At 50.9% G+C, this 20,716-nt stretch overlaps 6 protein-coding genes across 6 annotated transcripts; 4 read left to right on the forward strand and 2 right to left on the reverse strand.

Annotated features, from left to right (window-relative positions):
* Nucleotides 1–1,046: 1,046 nt before the first annotated feature.
* GLOTRDRAFT_129596 (uncharacterized protein) lies at nt 1,047–3,761 on the reverse strand (the record flags this gene model as incomplete). The annotated part of the gene is made up of 4 exons (XM_007868267.1): nt 1,047–1,599; nt 1,637–2,775; nt 2,839–3,159; nt 3,219–3,761. 4 exons carry the CDS (start codon nt 3,759–3,761, stop codon nt 1,047–1,049), a joined length of 2,556 nt encoding a protein of 851 aa, XP_007866458.1.
* A 2,000-nt stretch (nt 3,762–5,761) lies between these two features.
* GLOTRDRAFT_22902 (uncharacterized protein) lies at nt 5,762–6,082 on the forward strand (the record flags this gene model as incomplete). The annotated part of the gene is made up of 2 exons (XM_007867881.1): nt 5,762–5,857; nt 5,909–6,082. Coding segments are annotated over 2 exons (270 nt in total), but the record flags the coding sequence as incomplete, so codon positions are not given.
* A 4,186-nt stretch (nt 6,083–10,268) lies between these two features.
* GLOTRDRAFT_41871 (uncharacterized protein) lies at nt 10,269–11,420 on the reverse strand (the record flags this gene model as incomplete). The annotated part of the gene is made up of 2 exons (XM_007867909.1): nt 10,269–11,090; nt 11,145–11,420. Coding segments are annotated over 2 exons (1,098 nt in total), but the record flags the coding sequence as incomplete, so codon positions are not given.
* A 3,759-nt stretch (nt 11,421–15,179) lies between these two features.
* Nucleotides 15,180–15,737, forward strand: GLOTRDRAFT_129600 (uncharacterized protein; the record flags this gene model as incomplete). The annotated part of the gene is made up of 3 exons (XM_007868268.1): nt 15,180–15,320; nt 15,380–15,547; nt 15,603–15,737. The coding sequence occupies 3 exons, from the start codon at nt 15,180–15,182 to the stop codon at nt 15,735–15,737; spliced, it is 444 nt and encodes a 147-aa protein (XP_007866459.1).
* Nucleotides 15,738–17,199: 1,462 nt separating this feature from the next.
* GLOTRDRAFT_42245 (uncharacterized protein) lies at nt 17,200–17,406 on the forward strand (the record flags this gene model as incomplete). Its single annotated transcript, XM_007867938.1, has 1 exon — nt 17,200–17,406. A coding segment is annotated over one exon (207 nt), but the record flags the coding sequence as incomplete, so codon positions are not given.
* A 1,954-nt stretch (nt 17,407–19,360) lies between these two features.
* On the forward strand, nt 19,361–19,780 carry GLOTRDRAFT_24245 (uncharacterized protein; the record flags this gene model as incomplete). Its single annotated transcript, XM_007867883.1, has 1 exon — nt 19,361–19,780. A coding segment is annotated over one exon (420 nt), but the record flags the coding sequence as incomplete, so codon positions are not given.
* Nucleotides 19,781–20,716: the final 936 nt, after the last annotated feature.

The following is a 20,716-nucleotide window of genomic DNA, read 5'->3' on the forward strand; positions in this document are numbered from 1 at the left end:
TTATATGATATATTCTTGTAGTGTAGATGGTAAGTGCCTTGTAGGGATTGGATTGCCTGATGCTCGAGCCCGCAGGTTCGATTCCCTAGCCGTGTGTTTTAGGCACCATTTTTTTTCCGAGAGATTGTCAAGATGTATGCATCACTTGTAAATTAAACTCCTTACTCTTGGGGCTTCAATGTATTTCATCAGAACTTACAATACACTCCACACCATCCTGATATTATGCTGACAAGCATGTAGTTAGGGCAGGAGAAAAACTTTGATATCAGTGTGTCAAGAGTCACATCTGCCGCCTGCTGCGCACCACTTTTTTATCCCAACGAGATTGTAATTCTCAGTACATATCACATAAAATACTTCGTATACCTCCCTACGTACTCTACATATGTATATGCATCGTTCTGGTGTCGAGACTCGGATTCAAATGGCCAGAGACCGTGGGAACGCAACATAGGCACTGCGCAGACTTGCCGCACAGCCGTCTGTGCAGTCACTTCACGATGGCCTCGACCTTCCTTTTACGGGCCCCGCGTCCTCAACTTTGTTGGGAGGATTGCATTTAGTCTATGAGTACTACTGTGATGTATGTATGCGCGTCAAGTATCCTTGTAGCTATTTGTAGGCACCGTAGGCCAAAGCATGCTCTCTAGAGGACGGCGTAGACTTCAAACGGTAGAGCAAAGTAATATATATTCATGCTAGTCTAGTACATATGCTACTAAACTCTACCGCAACCCATATGGGATCATCAAAGCATATCAGTGCCATAACAGCCGTACTAAGCAAAACATGAATAGATCAGCCCATATATTCAGATAAAATACTCGACTTTGATCCAGAATCCTGTCAGAAATCCACTCAGCAGGAACTTTCGTGCCGAACTTTGGCAATAGGTGACAGCTCCGCACAACGCGATCCAACGGGATGACTTCAGCATGTGGCAAGTGATTGCGAGATGCCCGCGATACTGTGAAAAGGCCCCGGCCGGAGTCGTTCGAGCGTCGGAGAGGAGTGAACCACTCAACATACGCAAGTGCTTGAGCTTATCGAGGGCAAACTCTGAGATGAGAAGGTAGTGCAAAGATCACTCGCACCTGAGCAACGCGAAGCGCGGTCAAATCAGAGACATTGCTGGCTTCATTCGCCAGAACGAGTGCCGTGTCGGCACGAGAGGGAGTACCAGACCGACCGGGTCTTCCCTTTGAAGCGGGAGATGCACGAATGCGATCACTTGCTTGATTTGGTTCTAGCACAAGAAGGTCGGGGCGCCGGATTTTCACTTGCTTGTACACATCGAAGCGGTCCGCAACAGTCGGCGCGAGAATTGGGTGGTTGGAAGGGCCGGTTTTCTGCAGGTATTCAGTTAGGGCAGGCAGAAACTGGGTTGCTTTGAGGTCCTCAATGATCTCTGAAGATTTCATCTGTGGAAATGTTGGCTTGCGAGGAAGGATGAGGCGACCGGACGGCTGCTGACCCGATGCTGGCTGCGTATCGTCTTCGTCGTCTGAGTTCGAATCTGCGTTATCCGCCGGGACGACTTGTTCAGATGCTGCTTCGGCACGCCGCCAATCCAAGTACGTAGTAAACGCACTATTCCTGCCGATCGAGCCACCGCGTCATTTGTTCGGTATACTCCCGCTTGTTCGTGGCGCGATAGGCAGCTTTGGCGAAGTTGATATGTAGGCGTTCGGGAAGCTCGGTGCTGTATCCGTCTGCAGACCCACGGGACCTGATGGAGTCGATGTAGTGCAGTATCGCATGCATTTTTGGAAAGTTGAAATCGTCCCTCGTGCCAGACTGAAGAAAGATATCCTTATATTCATGGAATTCACGAAGAGCAGCTTGAAGCAAGTCTAGTGTCTCGTCAGTGTGGGTGTGAAATTGTGCATAATACGAAAAATCAAGCAGGGCTTGAGCTGCTTTGGCAACAGCCGGCTGGACTGCACCATTGACCACACCTATCAGCACCTTTTTGAGCTCGCGGGATTCGGTCCCAGTCCACTGCGAGATTCCCGAGATACCATGCGTGAAGTGACGAATGTCGGGATGATCGGTCATACGACTGAAGCGAGCATCCACTTCTTCTTTGCCCGCGATGCGGATGCACCACTGGACAAGATGGTCTTTGATGATACCCTTGTGCACCTGATGGAGGAGATCAGGCATAAAGCAGCGGTGGATATCGGTGTGCGGGAGATCGGTCCAACACGGTTTATCGACAGGGCGTAGACCTTCCTCCAGGTAGGCTCGAACGCGGCGACCAGTAGCTTTATGCTCGAGGATCTTCTTGGTCCGCTGAGCATCACGATAGCGTAAGCCGTCAAGCAGTTCCCCTAGTTCCGTTGCGTCAACGAGGCACTGCGGGCATCGATTCTGTTTGCAGCATGCGATTAAGCAGCGCTCGGGGTGATCTGCAACGTACGCAGCCAAGATCGGGAACACCAATCGCACCCAGCGATCTGCGCAGACCATCTCAACGCCCTCCGAACCTGCTTTGACAAGGGATTCAAGAATCCGCCGCATGCAGAAGTGGTATAGTTTGTACCCGACGGCCGACCTTGCTTTCTCAGAGATGCAGGCGAGTTCTGCCACAGGCAAGTATCCAATCAATATCATTGCATGTGACGAAGGGAGCCGCCGAGTTGCTTTCTCGATGTTCCCTATTGTTAGATATACCGGCCAGGCCTCTTTATCGCCCCGATGCCTTGATAACTGGGTCTTGTCCGAAGCCAGAATAACCGGCGCTACTGTCGCGCCAGGAGGAAGCTTCGACTATAGCAAACGTTCCCATGTAAGTCCCTCAATTTCCATTCCTCGAATTATGAATATACTTACCTGTACGTCCCACCACCAATCACCTGTCCACATTTCATCATACATCCGGTTCCGCCCCGCAGCATCAGCATATACACGTTCCGGTGCGTATGCCTGCTTTCCTGAGAATGCGGGATTCCCCATTAACTCGTGTATGCATTCTACAGGGTCCTGGTACCATAGCTCCACCTCTTCTTCCATCAGCCTTCCATCCTCTCCAAACTGATCACCTGCAATGGTTATGATCTCTTGTACCCATGGAGCGCCGGTTGCAGGTAACGCATCGATCTTGTCGTTCAGACTCTGCTTGTTTTTGTAGGATGGCTTCGTGCGATTCCGCGTCTAACATAAGAATGACACTGGTGAGAGCCATCAGATATGCATCACATGGCAGCACTTACTATTGACAGCTTCAGGAATTCATCTATCTGATTCTGCCCCACGTTCTTCGCCAACCAACGGGCCAATTCCCACTCCTCCTCGTCTACAAAAGGGTCCCAAACCGCTTGCCGCCGCTCCTCCTGCGTCCTTCGAAGCTTGTCAAATCTCGTTTCCTCCCGCCTCAATCCTTGCCCAGCAATCCCAGGAAAGCCCTCAACAAAGCGCTCCCTCCCAGTCACTGGCTCGCTGTCTTCCGCCTCTGGTTCAGGTGGATGCAGTCCATCAGCGCTGCTTGCAATGGTGCTATTGGGAGGTACAGGCAGGAGCGGACTACCGAGCTGATCTAGCCCAGTCGTAGAGTGACTGCTCGATGCCTGTTCATCAGGTAAGTCGTCTTCGTATACGCTTTCATTGTCGCTATCCCCATTGTTGCCGTAGTCTGCAATAGTGAAGGTCTTCAGCTTCGCGAGCCATTGCTGATGGCAGTCCTTTGTCCGTTGGATGTGCCGCTTCAGGCCACTGGTAGTCGGTACGTGTTTTCCACAAAATGTGCAAGCTGGCATTATCGAAGGGACATGTTGGTTAGCTCCCCGGTGCTGTCAGGATCAAGTTCGTCGGTGCTTTCGGTGCTTTCCGACCGCGCTGCCGGCGGCCGCTGGCATGCGCATTGTGCGCGGTGTGCGAATTGCATCGTAAGCGACGTTGCCATCGCATTGGCACCGGCTGAGCACCGGTAAGTTCTAGAAACTGTTTGCTGCATAATCGCCGGATTATAAAGTGACGTACCTTTCCAACAGCACATTGCCTGCAAGTCCCTTGTTTTCCATGTCTCATAATAAGAAACGGCGCTCTGAGCTTGACTCACTACTGCAGGATGCTGGTGCTTCACGAGGGCTCGGTAAACGGCCCCACAAAGCATCGGCGAAGCAGTCTGAGAACGGTGAGGATGTGCGAACCTTAAAATACTTGATAGTGTTGCTGACCAGGCTCCAGACTGGGATTCTAAAATCCAGAATTTGCAGAAACAGGCTCGCATTGGGCAGGCTCAGCTACGTAAACGCCAGGCCAGAGAGGAAGCGAACGGATTCAGGGATTATGAGGATCTGTGTACGGATGCCTCTCCATTCGAGTATGCTTATGCTTATGTTTGCCTGTCATGTCCAGCACCTGAGTCGGAAGAAGAGGACATTGATATACCAAACCCCGAGAGCATGGTAACTGTATCATAAGACTTGGAAATATCTAAATGGCATCCTAACGCTTGCACTGCAGTTCACCGTCCGAAGGATAGAGCCGAAGTCTCAGTCGGTATGCCGCCGTGCGGGTAAAGAGAACCAACCTTTAAAACAAGGAGGACGTGCCGTAAGTTTGATTGTCAGATTCCAAAGCGCTAATGCTGATTTGTAACTCTTGACAGGACTAGACAGCTGCGGGTCAGGTACCTGGAAAGAAACTCATCCGTCGAGCGGGTCACATTCCCCCATCTGTGGCTCATACCAGTATGCCTCCTCGCCATCACTCGTCTTCTCAACAACCGCTCTTTGATGGTACGGGAAGCGATAACGAGAGGTATGTTCTATACTATCCTGTCACGTTTCCGTGACAAGTTTACATCCAGATACAGTTCCGCCTCGAAAGCCACCGAGTCATATGATGCTCAGGACGAGGATGGTGACCCAGATGAGGAACCGCAGCTGCGACCTCCTCGTCGGCACCACCAAGTCCTCTTGTTGCCTGATCCATTTGAAAGCCAACCTTCTACTCCGCACCCTCGCTCTCTGTTGCCGGACATGGCGACCGCGGAGATATCCCCTGACGCCCACCATCGGATGGAAACCGAAGATCCGAATGTGTCCGACAATGATGGATCTGCGGCTCGCACTTTGCGTGATTTGGATCATGTCAACCTCCACGCCCAGCCTGCCCCAGCCGAGAACCGCAAGCGGTCAGCTCCACCTCGTTCATCCAGCCCTTCTGGTCTCCGCGTGGTCAAGGCTCAGAAGATACGCTCAGGGGCTAGTCGCGGCAGGCCGCGTGGTAAGGATTGGGACTTATTAACCTGAAAGATTCTCGATGACGCCTGGGGTCACTTCCGGGCGCGCGTCTCGACCGAGTATCCATTCCCGGGAGATGAAGATCAACAATGGGCGGGGCAAGCGTGGGTGAAGGCGTGTCGTTCTAAGGGTGTGGAGATGGAACTGGAAGAGGAGCTAGCGAAGACTGTAAGTCTCCGTCTTTCTCTTAATCATCCGGCTGTCTTATTCCACTTCATGTATGACAACACAGATCATCCAACGTGGTTCCCAAATCCGTGGTAGACTCAAGGATCGGGCTGAGCTCGCTGTTCCCAAGGCATATGGCCTTCGCGTGGGGACCAGTCAAGATGATTTGCGAGCGAACCGGGACAAGGTTGCAAAGCTTGTCGGGGCAGATCCGACGTTTTACTATCTAGTAAGTTGCTTTAATGTTCACTTGGGCGATCCAAGTTCATATCCAGCTGTAGAACCCAGAATCGCGGTGGCGAATGTATGAGCACCCGATCATCCAGGATGTTATCAATGATATATGGTTTCATAATAAGCGCGATACCGGTGTGCGTTATTCCGAATGCTTCAAACGCGGTATCCCTCTCGTGACGATCGCACTCGTCCTCACAGCGGTGAGTCTTACTCATCTTCAAAACATGATGTCATACTTAAGCTGGAAATAGGTGCAAGCTGTTCTCGAGGAATGGACGACTGGCCTACGAGTTCAATCCGAGTTCAGCGAGCGCGCCTATAAGGAAGCCTTCGAGAAGCATTGGCGTCGCTTGGAGAAGTTTCGCAAGGATACACGCCAGTTGCGCGTCCTGAAGCATATTCGTATGCAACTACTCATGAATGCCAGGTGAGTGTGGTGCATTCAAAAGTGTCTCGTGGCCTGACATATGTCCTTCATCCAGAAAGCATGCCGGTGCCCCTGCTGATGATAAAGGAGATGAGGAGCCTCTCATCAACCACGATGAAATCCGTGCAGTGCTGGAGGATTGGAAAGGTCGTCTTGGCAACGGTCCTGATGGCTACAACTTGCCAGAGAGTTTGGATGATGAGTAGATAGAAATCTGAGTACATGTCTGACAACTAATGTTCTCGCTATGTGATGCTCATTGTATTATGGAGGCTATGTGGCCCTACAGAGCATCCATGTTATGGAGGTTATATATCAGATGGTTTCATCTACTATTATCTATAATGAAATTCTCTGTGGCTATTATGACCTACAGGAGCACTATGGAGGGCCCTTGCCCACCTACTGAAGTCTACAAAACAGGGGTTTGCCAAAATATCTACAAGCACTATAGAACCTACATTGTCCTATGATGTTTATTGTCTTTTTCCTGATGTAGAAACTGAGTGTTTCTTCAGTTGGCTCGATGGGGAACGTGTGCATTTTACAGAATGTGATATAGGAGTTGAGTGCAGATGTGTACGACAACTTAGAGCTGTCGTCGAGAGAGAAACCAAGGGCGATTGAGCGTTCATAACGGAGCTGCTCCAGTGTCCAGGCCTTTCGGAGCGGCTGCCTGGACGTTGGCGAAGTTTCAATCATTGTTGCGCTACCCCCAGCGCATCCCAAAGGTATAGATCTGGAGACCGGGCACTAATTGGAGTGCGGTGTCATTCTCAAAACGCGAGAGGGCATCAGCAACCTTGTTTTCAACCCCTGGAATATGTGCGACCCTTCACTCCACATTGTTGTCCAACATCACGTTGACAGACGAAATCAAGATGTGATTGTAGCCCGGTAGCGCTCTGAGAGTGTCATAGATAGACACCGTGTTTGAGCTGTCTGTAAAAATGAAAACCTTCGGTGGCCGAGGGGTTTGTCGTGCTGCATTGTGAAAAGCCGAGCAGACCGCTAACGCCTCGAAAAAGAAAATATGATTGTTCGGGGAATTAGGTGGCAAATGCGCCTGGAATGCTATTCGATGACATCATACCTTAGCTAGACCTTTAATGTGAAGGACTTACAGCTGTTTGCAGATTGATGGGCCCACTTTTCAAAAATCATTTACAGTCGGACCACGTCAGACAAGCAATTGTATGTCCCTGAGAGACGGAAATCAGACCATCAGGACTTCCCTACCTTCTTCCAACGTCCCTGGGACCCACTGCCACCCACTCCGACTATACGTGATTTTCTGAATTGGTCCTCTATCGATCTGCAAAAGGCTGTAAAGGATTAGATAGAGAGTTTGCGATGCAACACACCGTGCGAAAGTGGCATTGCGCGCGCCACCCTGGACGTTGCGCAGGCAAACACAGCTGCACACCATTGTTCATGTATTTGAAGATAACATCTGGGGACTGTAACACGCACTACAGTTTCTATGTACTGTAAGATTACATGCACATACTTGTCATCCCAGTATGCCAATGTGCAGTGTTCAACCCAGTCATAAATATTCCTCGCCGGGGTCCCTGTGGGAACATATTGATAAGCCTGTGCAAGTCAATGTGCATCCTGCTGTCCAAACCTAGCGGGCCGACAACTCATAGAGACTAAAGTTTCATTTGATACGAAGAGTGACACTACACGACAGGAGTAACTAGCGCACAACTCAGCTGCAAGATATGCCTTGTTACTTGACCTCAGGACACAGTCTACTTCTCCGCTGCGCTGCGCAATGTCCCATGTGGTGCGCGCAACGCCAATTTCGTATGGTGTGTTGCATCGCAAACTCTCTGATAGACCACATCCGGCCGATGTATCCCCATAGAGTCCCTAAATAGCAAGCATCCCGATCGGCTGGTATCCGTGCCATCCTAAGAGGCTCTGGTGATGGTGTGCGGACAAATCCTCGATATTGTTTCCTGGGCTGCGGCAGGTCAACAAATCGAGTCGTTTAGGTGGCATAGCCTTGTTTCTTCTGCCATAGGCACCCCGCAACAGGCGGCCGAAGTGAGGGATGTCTGGCAGACGTCTTGGGGATGGCCCCGGCATCTGTCCGAGTCGGGCGTCGGACGGGAGTGATCTTGATGCCGTTGATGGGCAGTCCCGACACCTACCTCTTTCGGCAGGGACCTGGTTGTGGACGCTAATCCTGATGGCTTGCCACCCTTTGCAATGCCACTCAGCTGTCCCATGTACACAGTCATCTTATATTCATCTAGGTAGTATTATTAGTCTACAGTACATATTTGATAATCTCCTCATGTGGGGGAATACATGCATCAATGTATCGCCTGTGGGTATATACAGCTACTCGAGTGCAAAGCAGCGCAAGCCGCGTGCCTCTCGGGCCCTAACGCCGTGACACTGTGCAGCGGGAACGATACGAGACAGCGGACAGTGTGCTGCTGGGACGCGTGTAAGTCCAGACACGGATAATAGTAATTTCCCTCGGTGGCTGAGAAACAGTGATGGCTATTTCACACAATTGTGAGCGCGACAGGTGATGAGTAACCCTTGGATATGCTGCAAAACATCACATAAGATGTATAATTTCAATTTCCAAACAATTCGCAAAATTCTCCGGAAAGCAGGGACAGGACAGACTTAGTACAGCGCAATTTACACTTCGGTTACGAGTCCTAACGCACAACGAGTGCGCAAACGCGCCAGAAAGCAGTGCCACCTCATCACCCCAGGAGATGTCACTCGGGATGTATTGCAGGCATCCGGGGGCATTGTAAATACATTTCTACATATCCCCAGATGCCCTGTAAAGCCTAACCGCGGTGTTATAACATCAACAAATTAGTGCTTATTACTATTCGAGCTCTCATTGGCCAGACAGCCTCTCTCGGCCGTCTCCGAGGAGCGCTGGGATATATCCGCCGCATATCTCCCACTACATTAAATACGAAAATGGAGGTAAAACCATTTCTTGCACCATCGTTTGTATTCCTATATGTCTTAAAGAGTCTACTAAATGCATTTAGCTCCAGTTACATTGCGCATTGATGTATGTACCGATGCACGATGTCCAGGCTATTTAATATATATTATATTACGATGGATTGGCATCTATCCCAATATCCTTTAATTAATCCCTCATCCCGAGCTGTGTCAGGTATACCAAGTAAGCTTAAAGTACGCACCAAGGCAGCATTATGTAGGAGAAAATACATGATTTAGTATCTCTCCCTGCGGTCTCGAGATGGTCGGCCAGAGCCTCTGGTGATACTCTGCAGAGGTTAGGGATTTCTCATGCAATTTGAATACATCTAATTTTGGATTAAAGGGAGAAGCATCCGACAGATGAAGCCTACCTAGTCCTTTTAGTCCTTCACATTTATGGGCTATCTAAGTTATTATGTCATTAAATCACTCCTGCCTAAGGTGGCAGAGAGTAATGTAAAAATGTCACACACAGGTAACACTATCCGATCCGCATGCATCTGTCATGTGTCTGTCACACCCTAGAGCCCGTGGAGTTCTGTCAAATCTACCATACAAGCACTTCACAAGCCTGCAGCTATTATCAGGTAGGCACAGGATGTTCACACATGCGGGAACTACTTTCTCCAGGCAAGCCCATATATGCTGGGGCCATGTAGGCTGGCAGATCTACACATCAGGTGGCCATCAGACCTCTTCACAGACCATCTGTATGGTATATAATACATATACGTACCAACCTGCTAAGCTCCTTGTAGCATACTTCTCGAGATTTTGGAGTTCTGTAAAAAATCTGACTTCTACAGAACCCCCCCAATGAAAGTACCTTGTGACTAGCAAGGTCTCAGGACTGCGGGAAATCATCCTTCCCACGGTGTAGTTGTTTGCGGTTGTTTGTGGCCATAGCCGGTGGCACACTATGCAGGCGAGTCCGAGTCTGCCGCTGAGTCTGCATATACCACAAAGCCAACCAGACAACGCTGCAAAGCGCGATTGAAGGCACGCTGGCTGCTATAGAATGGGAGGCCATGCCCTGGAATAACAGTCCAGCCTCGTCTTTCGCCCGAGGGAAGACGGCTCTGGCTACGTAGAGGTTGGGTGAGAACCAATGAAGGTTCGGATGCGGGGCAAGGCGATACACACACCCACCATCATCAGCGTAGACGAACGCGGCAGCCTTGCGCCGCTCACCCCACCATCAACGTCGTAGCTGTGCCGCTGCTGTGCAGGTTAGACATGTGCCGGGATGTGATTTGTTCAAAGGCACGAATGTAGGTCTCGTAGGCTAGAGAGCGCCACCGTCCAGCGATCCGCATGAGTTCCGGGCTGACACCTTTGGCGAGAAAGAAAGAAGCACCTCCAATGCGGAAGGAGTGACAAAATGCGGTACCCCACCCGAGGCTGTAGAGTATGCCGTTTATTCGTGCCAAGGCTGCAGACCGCGCCATTGGTCTGATCAAGCCTCTAGAGTCTCTCCAGGAAAAGAGTGGGTCTGTTGCGCTAGCGGGCACTACCGCAACCAGGTTTTCGAGGGCCCAGAGGGGGCAGAGATTGCCCTGTTCATTTAAAAATATATGCTGGATCTCGCCCGGTTTGGCCGTTTTCGCTGCTGGCAGGTCCAGTCGAGCATACCTGCGGCCGTCGAGGTCGTGAGCAAACGTCGAGTCAATGCGCTTGAGGTGCCGGGAGCCGTCGAAGTCGGCGCGAGACTTCACTGTTGCTTCCCCGAAGCGCATCAAGCCGAAGAAACTGCACGAGCAGATCGTCCATATGCAGGCGTCGAATGGATCCGAGAGGTTGAGTGTGAGCTTAAGAGCGGTTAGCATGGCGATCGTGATGGGCTGTCGAGGGGGACGGGACCGTTTTGAGAGCTGGATGTTGTCCAGCCCTCGCAGTAACCAATTGATGCGCTCGCTCTCTTCTTGCGATAACGGGGGTGGCCATCCCTGTGCTAAGTGCCATGCGCGCACCGCCGACAGGTATTTCCGTGCCGCTTTCACCGATATAGGCTCGAAAGGAGTACCATCGGCAAAAATGGGTTCCAGCGGGTCTGGGTCGGTCACGGCCCAGAGGGCAAATGAGTGTAATATTGAGAATGAGGCGGGGAGGCGACGGGTCTCGGGGATGGAGAAAATGTCGCAGAAAAGATGGAACTTTTGTAAGCCGGATCCGTAGCTGGACGTGTCGCGAAGGGAAGCCCTCGAAGCCATATCAGCAAGGTGGTGGATGATTGGGTTGTCGATGACTGAAAGTGGGGGTTGGTTCACGCCTCGCCATAAGAACAGTCGTTCGTCGGCGCGGCAGTGAGGGCGGAGGGGAGAATCCCGGGGCTTCAAGAGGCGGAGTGATTGTACTGTGGGCAGCGGGTTTGCTGCGGAAGCTGGGATGATGTGCACCGGTGATGCTGGCCTTACAACGGGACTAGTAAGGGTTGTAAAGCCGCAGGAAGGTCCACTCGGGCTTTGGTGGAAGCCTCCGGAAAGCCACGTAGGAAAGAAATAATGTCGCCCCGGGAGAGAGCGTCGGTCACGTTGTCCCGCCCAGGGACATGTTGTGCCTCCAGGGTGATCGTGTTTGTGGCCAGAGCTCGGTAAAGCCGCCGCAGCACATCGTTAGTGTTCTGCGACCTCGATCTGCCTTTGTTCACGACAGACACCACACCTTCGTTGTCCGAGCGCACCAGGATGCGAGTCGCATGGGCTGGTAGCTGTCGACGCAGATCCATATTAATTATCAACTCGAGTCCGAGTTCCACTGCTACGGCTTCGGCCCAGCCAATGTCGAAACGGCAGCCAGGACCGACTCGCACGCCGTCGGCCCATTTCCAGGCTGCCCAGTAGCCATCGACCACGACTCCGATCCTGAATGAGGTGCTGGCGTCTCCCCACCAAGAAATGTCTACAGGTTCAGGAATGGCAAGCGGGAGCGTGTTCGGGAGTACTTGCAATAGTTCCTGCACCCAGTGCAGGTCTGCTAATATGGCTCGGGAAGGGCGGAGACGCGCGCATGGGGATTTGAATCCGGATGCAAAACGGGATATCGAATGGAGAAAGGGCCGCACCAATGGAAAGATGCAGGATATGTGTACGAGCTTTCCGTGCAAACGTTGGGCCTCGTGGGTGTCGAACTTCGCGTCTGTGGTTAGCCATGTTGATAACAGCTGCAACATTCCATTCAACTTCTCCTCCGGGAGAGCCACGGTCTTGGCTTCGATGTCCCAATCGAAGCCGATGTACCGCTGTACCGATGCTAAGGCCTTGGTCTTGTGCATGCCCCATGGCACGCCGACTTTGGCGGTGAGTGCAATGAAGTCGTCTTCGGTCCAGGACTGACCTGGCAGGCGGAATGCCAAGAAATCGTCGACCCACTTCTTGATGTGCTCGATGCCGGATGCCTTGTAGATACCGACTAGCATGTCGGAAATGGCGCCAAAAACGCCCGCACTTGACGAGAGTCCGAACATTACCGCGCGGTCGACATAAACCTTCCCCCGCCAGAACAAGCACAGAGCATTTTGCTGGGTCGGGTGTATTGGAGTAATTCGGTATGCCGCTGAGATGTCGAATGCCGCTGCAAGTGTCCCGGAAGGTAGCGTTAATATCAGGCTGGATGTCTCCGCAAATGTTCCCCACTCCGTCGGGAAGTCGTCGGAGTTCACGCTGGCATTGACCGAATGCACATTGGGCTATCAGATATGTAAGTAAGTGGGGTGTGGTTTATATTGCTTTCAGGCTCTAATGCATACATGGTTCCGTGGGTACGACATATCTTGTACCAGCCGTAACTTGTCTGTTCCAGGTTTCGGTACTAACCCCAGCGGGGAAGTTCTGAATGGACCAATTAACCGTTCCAGCTCCGCCGGGGCAAATCCTTCTGAATAACAACCTGCAGCCACCTCCCCGGCAATATAGTCGTCTATAAATTTCTCGTCGAGCTGTGATGATGCATGATTTTCGAATATGAGTGTCTGCGGGATGGAGGTATCCACGCCAACATTGAACCCAGAGCGCAGCCCTTCCACAATGTGCTGCCAGCATCCAAGATGTTGAGATCGCGCAGCAGGGCCTCCACCCTGTCTGGGTGTAGGGGGGAGACAACCTGACGCGGGTCGGAGTCAGTCATGGCGAGGGCAGGCACCGGCGCCATGGTCATTGGAGCCGCAGATGCTGCAGCTGTGGTCCCAGAGGCACCGGTCCTGGTTCACGCAGGATGAGCGCATGGCGAAATTGAAGCAGTAGACCTGGCCATTGTTACGCACGAGGGCGGTCTTGCCATTGCCAGTGGTGTGGACGGCAGTGACGGGCCGGCCAGCGACAGTGTGCCGGTGGGTGCAGTTAACTGGTAAGTGGTTTTCGCGTCCACAGCGAAAGCAACGGTTGTTCCCGTTTGGCTGGTAGCGGGGACGCTTCAGCACACGGGTGTCCGGCATGGGCGCGGTGGTCTCCCGCTTGCTGTACGAAGGTGCGGGAACATAAGAGAGTGGCATGGTAGGTGCGGCGCCATCATCCGCCCTGGCATCCGGCTTCGTTGTTATGTGTACCCATGCATCACAGTCATAAGGGCCGAGGTCCATCTGGATATCGCGAGCCACGGCTTCGCACTGTTGGATGTCATACTTTCGTGCCAGGTCCCATCCATGGGACTCGCCCAGGGCAGCCACGTTTTCATGGTGGCAAGCTAAGGCAGCTGCGCGCTCAGGGCCGTGGTAGCGAGCTGTCAGTTGCACGGCCGCGCGGGCGGCACCACCCCATTCGAGGTAGGATATGGTGTGTTCGGTCTCGCGGGAGATCCCGACGGTGGAGAAGCCGGGGGTGCCATCCGTGTTCCAGCGATACTGCTCGCCGTGCTGGTTCCAGATCTCGCGCGCCCGTTTGGTGAGCGCGGTGTATGGGATGTATTTGTACTCTCGGAAGGCTGTATCGACCTTTGGAGGTATGGCTGCAGCAGGATAGTCCAGTCAGCGACTGGTGCAGTAACAGCAGAGCACCCGGGCTCGGCGTGCAGCGCGAGACGCAGATTCAGGGGCATGCAGCACCCCGAAAATGAAGTGCGTGCAGCACTTGCGCGTGCAGCGCTGACCGTTGTAGGTGCCAAGTGTGCAGCTCGAAGCCCGGGCATGAAAAAAACAAAAAAAGAAAAAAAAAACACTCACGGAGGTTCAACGGGTCCGCCTTTTGGCCGGGCACAATGGGGGGCAATGCTACAACCTTACGTCCGTCGTCCCGGTTGGCCAGCGCCTGTTGCTGCGCTTGCGCTATTGCGGCAGGGTTGGCGACCAAAGGGTGCGATGCTACCGGCGCGGGTGCGAGAGGTGGTTGCAGCTGAGGTCCGGCGGGCAGCTCCGCAGGCCCCATAGGAGGCCGGATGGGATTTTGCACCGATGGTCTGCCTTGGAACCCCCGCAGGCGAGCTTCAATCTGGTCCAGCATCTCCTGGCTTGAGGGGGGGGCAGGGGGCACCGAACTGCTTCTCGCGCGAGCGGGGTTGACAGGGTTGCCGATGTTGAGTCCAAGGTGTTGACCAGACATTTTATGAGGGAATACGGTAGCAAGGATTAAAGAGAAGATAGACTAGATTACGGGAGGATAGGATACGAAGCGAACATCGAGAGTTTGCTTGAGCCGACCTGTCATGGTAGAGGTCTAAGAGACGACGACCGCGAAAACTTTGTTCGTCCGAAAAGGGAGCTGGCGCTCGGCTGGACGTTGGTGCCGGCCTCTCACGGCTGCGCTAGAGTTCGGCCGGCACCGACACTAAGGCTGCCAACTCAAGGTTGCCAACCTCGTCAGCGGCAAGTGTTGGTACAAGTTGTTGGCCACTATGATGCTTGGCCAAGGGAAGAATGTGTGGGCAGGCCAAGATCAACACTGCTGCTGAGGTTTGTGGCAGCAATCCCTACTGCACCTTGCCGTGCTGACACTGCAGCACAGTTGAGCGACTTTTTTCAGGTTTGGCATCAAGTACGTCAAGGAGCTGTATGCCCAACAACCTCCCAAAAACTGCTCCGGGTCTCGGAAGTGAGCGTTCCACTTCCTTGGATCATCCGCACAGCTAACCCCCACCCCAGCTGCATTGAGTACTGACTGCTGGAGGGCTTCATGCTTGCAGTCTCTCCCTTCAACTTCACTGTGATTGGTGGAAACCTCCCGGGTGCCCTGGCGCTCATTGAGAACATTGTCATCTGGAAGCCCTTGCGGATGGCAATGTACTCAAACTATCTCATCTACAAGATCCTCGAGGTAGCCAGCCTGCTTGCAGGTGTGCTCCAGTTCATTCCCGGCAACCTGTTATCAGCCAGGTGATCAACTTGCCCCACTTTGTGGTGCTGCACTTCACCGGCAGCATGGCTGTGTTCAAGAAGTTGTGGAAGAACATCACAGGCAATTTGGACAAATCTAAGGGCTACCTGAGGATCATTGGCAAGATGGGTGGGAAGAACTTCCACCTGGTGCATTCGAGTGTCAAGGTATGTGACATGCTACCTTGCTGTAATATGATAGCTGATGACTGTGGCTAGCCAGAAATGCTCTGCCCTCTTGCATCTCTACGTGTCCTCTTCTGTTTGGCCTGGGAGCTCCAGGTTCAAGGACCAACTACTTCAAGAGAAGGTTGGGCCTCCTTCAGATTTTACTGCCTTCATGGGACCCATCAGGTGAGCCTTTCCCAACATTTGTGCTGTCAATTTTTGCTAAAAAATGCACATGCACATTGTATCAGTGCATGCTACAGCAGATTACTCTTCCAAATGTATCCAACATGAATCAAGCATACTCTAGATTAAATCCTGGCCCTATAACATATGTGCACAACCTCAGGTCAACCAGCACATGCTAATCAGTTAGATAATGTCTGGCAACTCATCGATCTGCCTCTTCAGGCCCTCAACAAACACATAGGAATTCAGCACACCTCGGACACCCCAACCTGGCCAACTGCGACAGGAACACCATTGAGAATATCACCCATGAGTACAGGTGCATTGTGAGCTCCTCACAGCCATGCTTCTCAAAGTCAGTCCACCATCGCAGGGGCATGCAGCTCCCAAATGCAACCATTGATAAGCCTCAAGGATTGTCTGACCCTGGAAATCATGAATTCAATGTCTCTACCCACCTCGTCCGGACTCCATTCGACATCACATGCACATGCCCCTACCCCAGGATTTTTCCAAAAGATTTATCAATTTAACTCTGGACTTTCTAGTGTCTTAGAGGCCAGCGCAAATCCCTAGAATGATTTAGCTCCGAGGTCAGGCACTCTGGAGTGACTCAGGAAGTGAGTTCGAAATGAATTAACTCTGGTGGCTGCGGGCACCTGCATACCTGGAGAGGTACCAGTGAGTATTTGCAGGAGAATATCATGTATGGTTCATGTGGTGTAGCAACGTCTTTGTGTTTTTGTGTCACATTTGCGGTGCATCTTGATATCTCCATGGATAGTGACTTAGATGGTGCGGAAATTGTTACGCCTTGATTGCATACCACTCTATATACTAGGGGAGGCTGTGCGGAACATCAAACTCAGTGGCGGTACCTGGGGAAAGGCTCCAGGAGGAGCACCAGTGAAACGGGGTAGCTATTTATCAAGCAGTTAGATTCTCCCGCACTTTTGAGTAAACCTGTAGCTACATATTAGGTGACCAAACCCTCGAAGGGGCATAGAGTTCTCACCAGTACTGGACCAGGAAATTACAAAATACTGTCCCAGAGCTGGCAGTAAGAAATATAATTTCTGTGACCATATAACTAAAACAAGCAGTGTATCCATGCCATTGATCCCTTTCTCACATTTCTATGCACTAATCCACCGTACCCCTGGGAATAAATCCCATATGGGCACATAGCACATAAATGTGGATTTAATGACTACCCTAGCATACTTTGCTATTTTAGCAGCTGATTACCTAATGTATAGTGTGCATCAGAAGCATACCCATCCATCAATATTTAATAATTTTTTCAGCATTTTTCCGAATTTATTTTTTCCCTACGGAAGCTGTCGGAGCCATAATTCTATTAATAGCACTAATCACGCTTCGGCATCCTATCTACAGTACCAGCATTCCAGCCTGAAATGATTTACAGTTCCATCTACAGTGCCCATTAGATGACAATTTAGAATGCCTTCTCGGACAGACTTCTCGACTTCGGCTTCAATATATTCTCGAGTCTGGTTGTCAATATGATGCACAAATTTGAACTGGGTGTATGGAAAGCAGTTTTTACACACTTGATGCATATCCCATTCACTGTTGGTGGTGATGCTATCCAGCAGTTGAATCAGAGGTTGTCTACTGTTCATTTCCAAGAGAATATAATATGCTAATCAGCAAAAATTTAGATACCGACGTGTTCCCCCTTTCAGTGATACGCCCCAACGCTCTCTGACCTCCGAAAACGCAGATTCAGCCTCATGTATGACTTCTCGGAGAGCCTATCTGGCAGCAGTATTCTACGTCTCTATTGTCTCTGGCCTATTGACTCACATGCTGGAGGGAAACCTTCTACGACATCTGGCGAGGACTTCGATGGCCTTCAGTTGGGTCAGCTGTCGATTGCTGACTCTGCCTTCACTGCTTCAACCGGTTCGATTGCTGCAGCATGGGCCCAACGGTCTGGTACTACCATTCTATCGACACCCATTTGCCTTGCACAATGGCACGCAACTCTGACATACACAGTCAAGATCTGACCACGGAAAGCCTTGAGGATGGGATCACCTAACCATATGACATATAGCGGCCGGAGGGGACAGGCTAGTTGCTCACGTGATCAAGACGTGTCGGGTACAGCATGGTGGCTCAGTGGTCGATCGAATTGGTTGAGTATGAGCCTTTGCGGATGAGTGCATGAGTGTAGGCCGGATGAAAGTGGTACAAACATAGGATTATGAGGGACCGCGAGATGACATGGTTAGCGGTGAGCGGGCACGAGATGGCGGATGGCAGTGGCAGGACTTGTACGGTGGAATTGAAGTCGGTCTGCGGCTAGGGATTGTATATATAGTGTATCGCAACATTTCGTAAAGAAAAGAAAGATATCTTCACCCATCTCAGCATCCAGAGTTTGCATCCCAGCATTCTTCGAAGGTCAAATCCGTCGACCTTAGTGTACTAGCAATCGAATCCTTTCCCCTTACGTTGTTGTTGTTCTCAGCCTCTTGCATCCTTGACCACAGCGTGTGGGACTTTTGTTCTTCATTCATTGTCTACCTTTATAAGAGCTTATTAACTGCTTGACAACAGGGGAATCAATAGTCAGGTCACCGTCGATCGCCTCGACCGACTCCGTGATTGGTTTCAATCGCTCCTAGTTCCGTGTTCGACTCTAGTGGCTTCAATAAACCAGGACTATCTACGGTGTCTTTCTCCTCCCTCCCTCACGAACTATATCTTACCCTTCGGTTTCCTTAGACCTTCGGCACCCATACCGCTGGGTGTGGTGTGTTGGTTTTGTTCTGGTCTTTGGGTCTGTTGTGTGTCTGTGCATATCATCGGACAGGCAACCATACAGTGTTTCTAAAACAATGCATCAAGCATGAAGAAGCTCACTGCCTGCAACTTTGAAGACTTACTGCAGGTTCATTTTTCATCCTCAGATGGTCTGGTGCTGCGCTACATTATTCTTGCTAGTGTGCCTTGCCAGTTTTCAAAGGGCTCCTGCCAGAGCCACACAATAAGATCGTCCTGGACCTCTTGTTTGGTTTGGCAGAGTGGCATGCTTGGGCCAAACTACAGCTACATACGGACATAACCCTTTCATTTCTTGATGAGATGACAACAGTTTTAGTGAGTCAGCTCAGGCGCTTTGCGAAGAACACATGTTCTGTGTTTGACACGAAGGAACTTCCACGTGAAGAGGCTGCAAGGGGACATCGACAACATAAGAAGCAGACTTCTGCCGGTTCATCTTGGTCACGCAGGCAATCAGGACCCAAGAAAAAGTGTCGACATACAAATTGCATGCCCTTGGCGACTATGTGAGCTGTATACGGCAGTTTGGAACAACAGATTCTTATTCTATGCAACCTGTGCATATTATATTACCTTTTATCACTCATATCTATAACGAGCTGTTACGGGCATAGGGTGAATTAGAACCTCGTCACGTGAAACACTATTATGGACGCACAAATAAGAATAACACAACGGGGCAGATAACCAAATTACAGTGGTGGGAGCAATACCTGTGCAAGGCAGCTCAATCAGTATCTCACCTCCCACAAAGAAGACAAACCAAGGCCATCGTTTGCTTTGATGAATCAGAAGCACTGCCGGACGTTCTCAAACAATTGCATATACACCCATAAAATCTTACAAGTAAACTACACCTTGTATGACATTCACTGGTGTCAAGACTCAATGAATCCATGGTCTCTGGCAAATGCTATGACCCTAGCACAAGATGCAGATAGCCTTAGTTCTGACTCTGGTCGGCACCCTTTCTTATATGCTCAGATCCTTGGCATATTCCATGCAGACATTGTGCACAATGTGCCTACCTCCAGCACCCAAATGACACAGATGGAGTTCATCTGGGTGAGTTGGTACCAATTAGTCAATCGTTCCAAGGGTGGGTTTGCAGCTGGACACCTGCATCGTGTGGAGCTGGTGCCCAAGTCAGATCTCAAAGCTTTTGGATTCTTGGATCCTGATGAGGTGATCCGCAGTGTGCATCTCATCCCGCATTTGCATATGGGCAAAAGGAAGACAATACAATATTAGCAAATGGAAGCAAGGACTGGAGATCCTTCTATGTTAACTGGTGAGTACATTGTCCTAATAGGTGACTATGTACATGTCAGACTGATGGGTTGTCAAATGAAGGTTCGTTGATGGGGACATGTTTATGTGCTATGCTGGAGGTGGCATGGGTCATTATCCTGTAGACAATAGCGCCAACTCGAGGCATGATCCAGCCGAGGAAACTGCCCAAGATGAGGAGGCTCTTTCAGCTTCAGATGCAGCGCCAGACGGGAATGATCTCACCAATGAATATGAGTCGGATGGAAGTGAAAGCGAGGATGACGTTGAGGATGAGGAGGACCAGGAAGAGGAAGATGGCTGCGATGAAGAGTCTGAATTAGGCCCGGAAGATGGGGAAGGTACAGAGGTGGATGTTCCAGAGGATTTGTAAGGTTATGCAGAGCTATAGTGGTTGCGTAAGCAGACTCGGACCTTGCAACATCAGCTCCTATATAGAACCTTTTGTATACTGGCAATACACTATCATTCTTCTGTTATGATTTTCCCATGCTTATCTCATTCCATTTCCATTCCAAGCATTGCTATTGGACAGTACCTTTCTCTGAGTAGAACTTCCCATGGACGCTATCTTCTTCCCACACGTTATCTCCCTTGACTCACCTTCTACCAATGGGCGCCCTTGTATTTCTCATTTCTCTGAGTTACGTTCTCACAGGATAGCTTACGCGTCCCTTCTCATTGTTCTCTTCTTTGGGTATCAACCCCTATACCAGTTACTATATATACTGTAGGAAAACCCATGTATTCCTTAGTTCAACCTCCTGTTGAATACAGCGATTACCTGGACTCTTGACTTGACCGTTGGCATTGGCCCGGCCAGACCTACCTTTCAGTACGCTTACTGAGGTAGTGACGACATAACTGTTGGCA

This window comes from Gloeophyllum trabeum (assembly GCF_000344685.1).
Source record: "Gloeophyllum trabeum ATCC 11539 unplaced genomic scaffold GLOTRscaffold_00007, whole genome shotgun sequence".
In the NCBI taxonomy this organism is placed as follows: Eukaryota; Fungi; Basidiomycota; class Agaricomycetes; order Gloeophyllales; family Gloeophyllaceae; genus Gloeophyllum; species Gloeophyllum trabeum.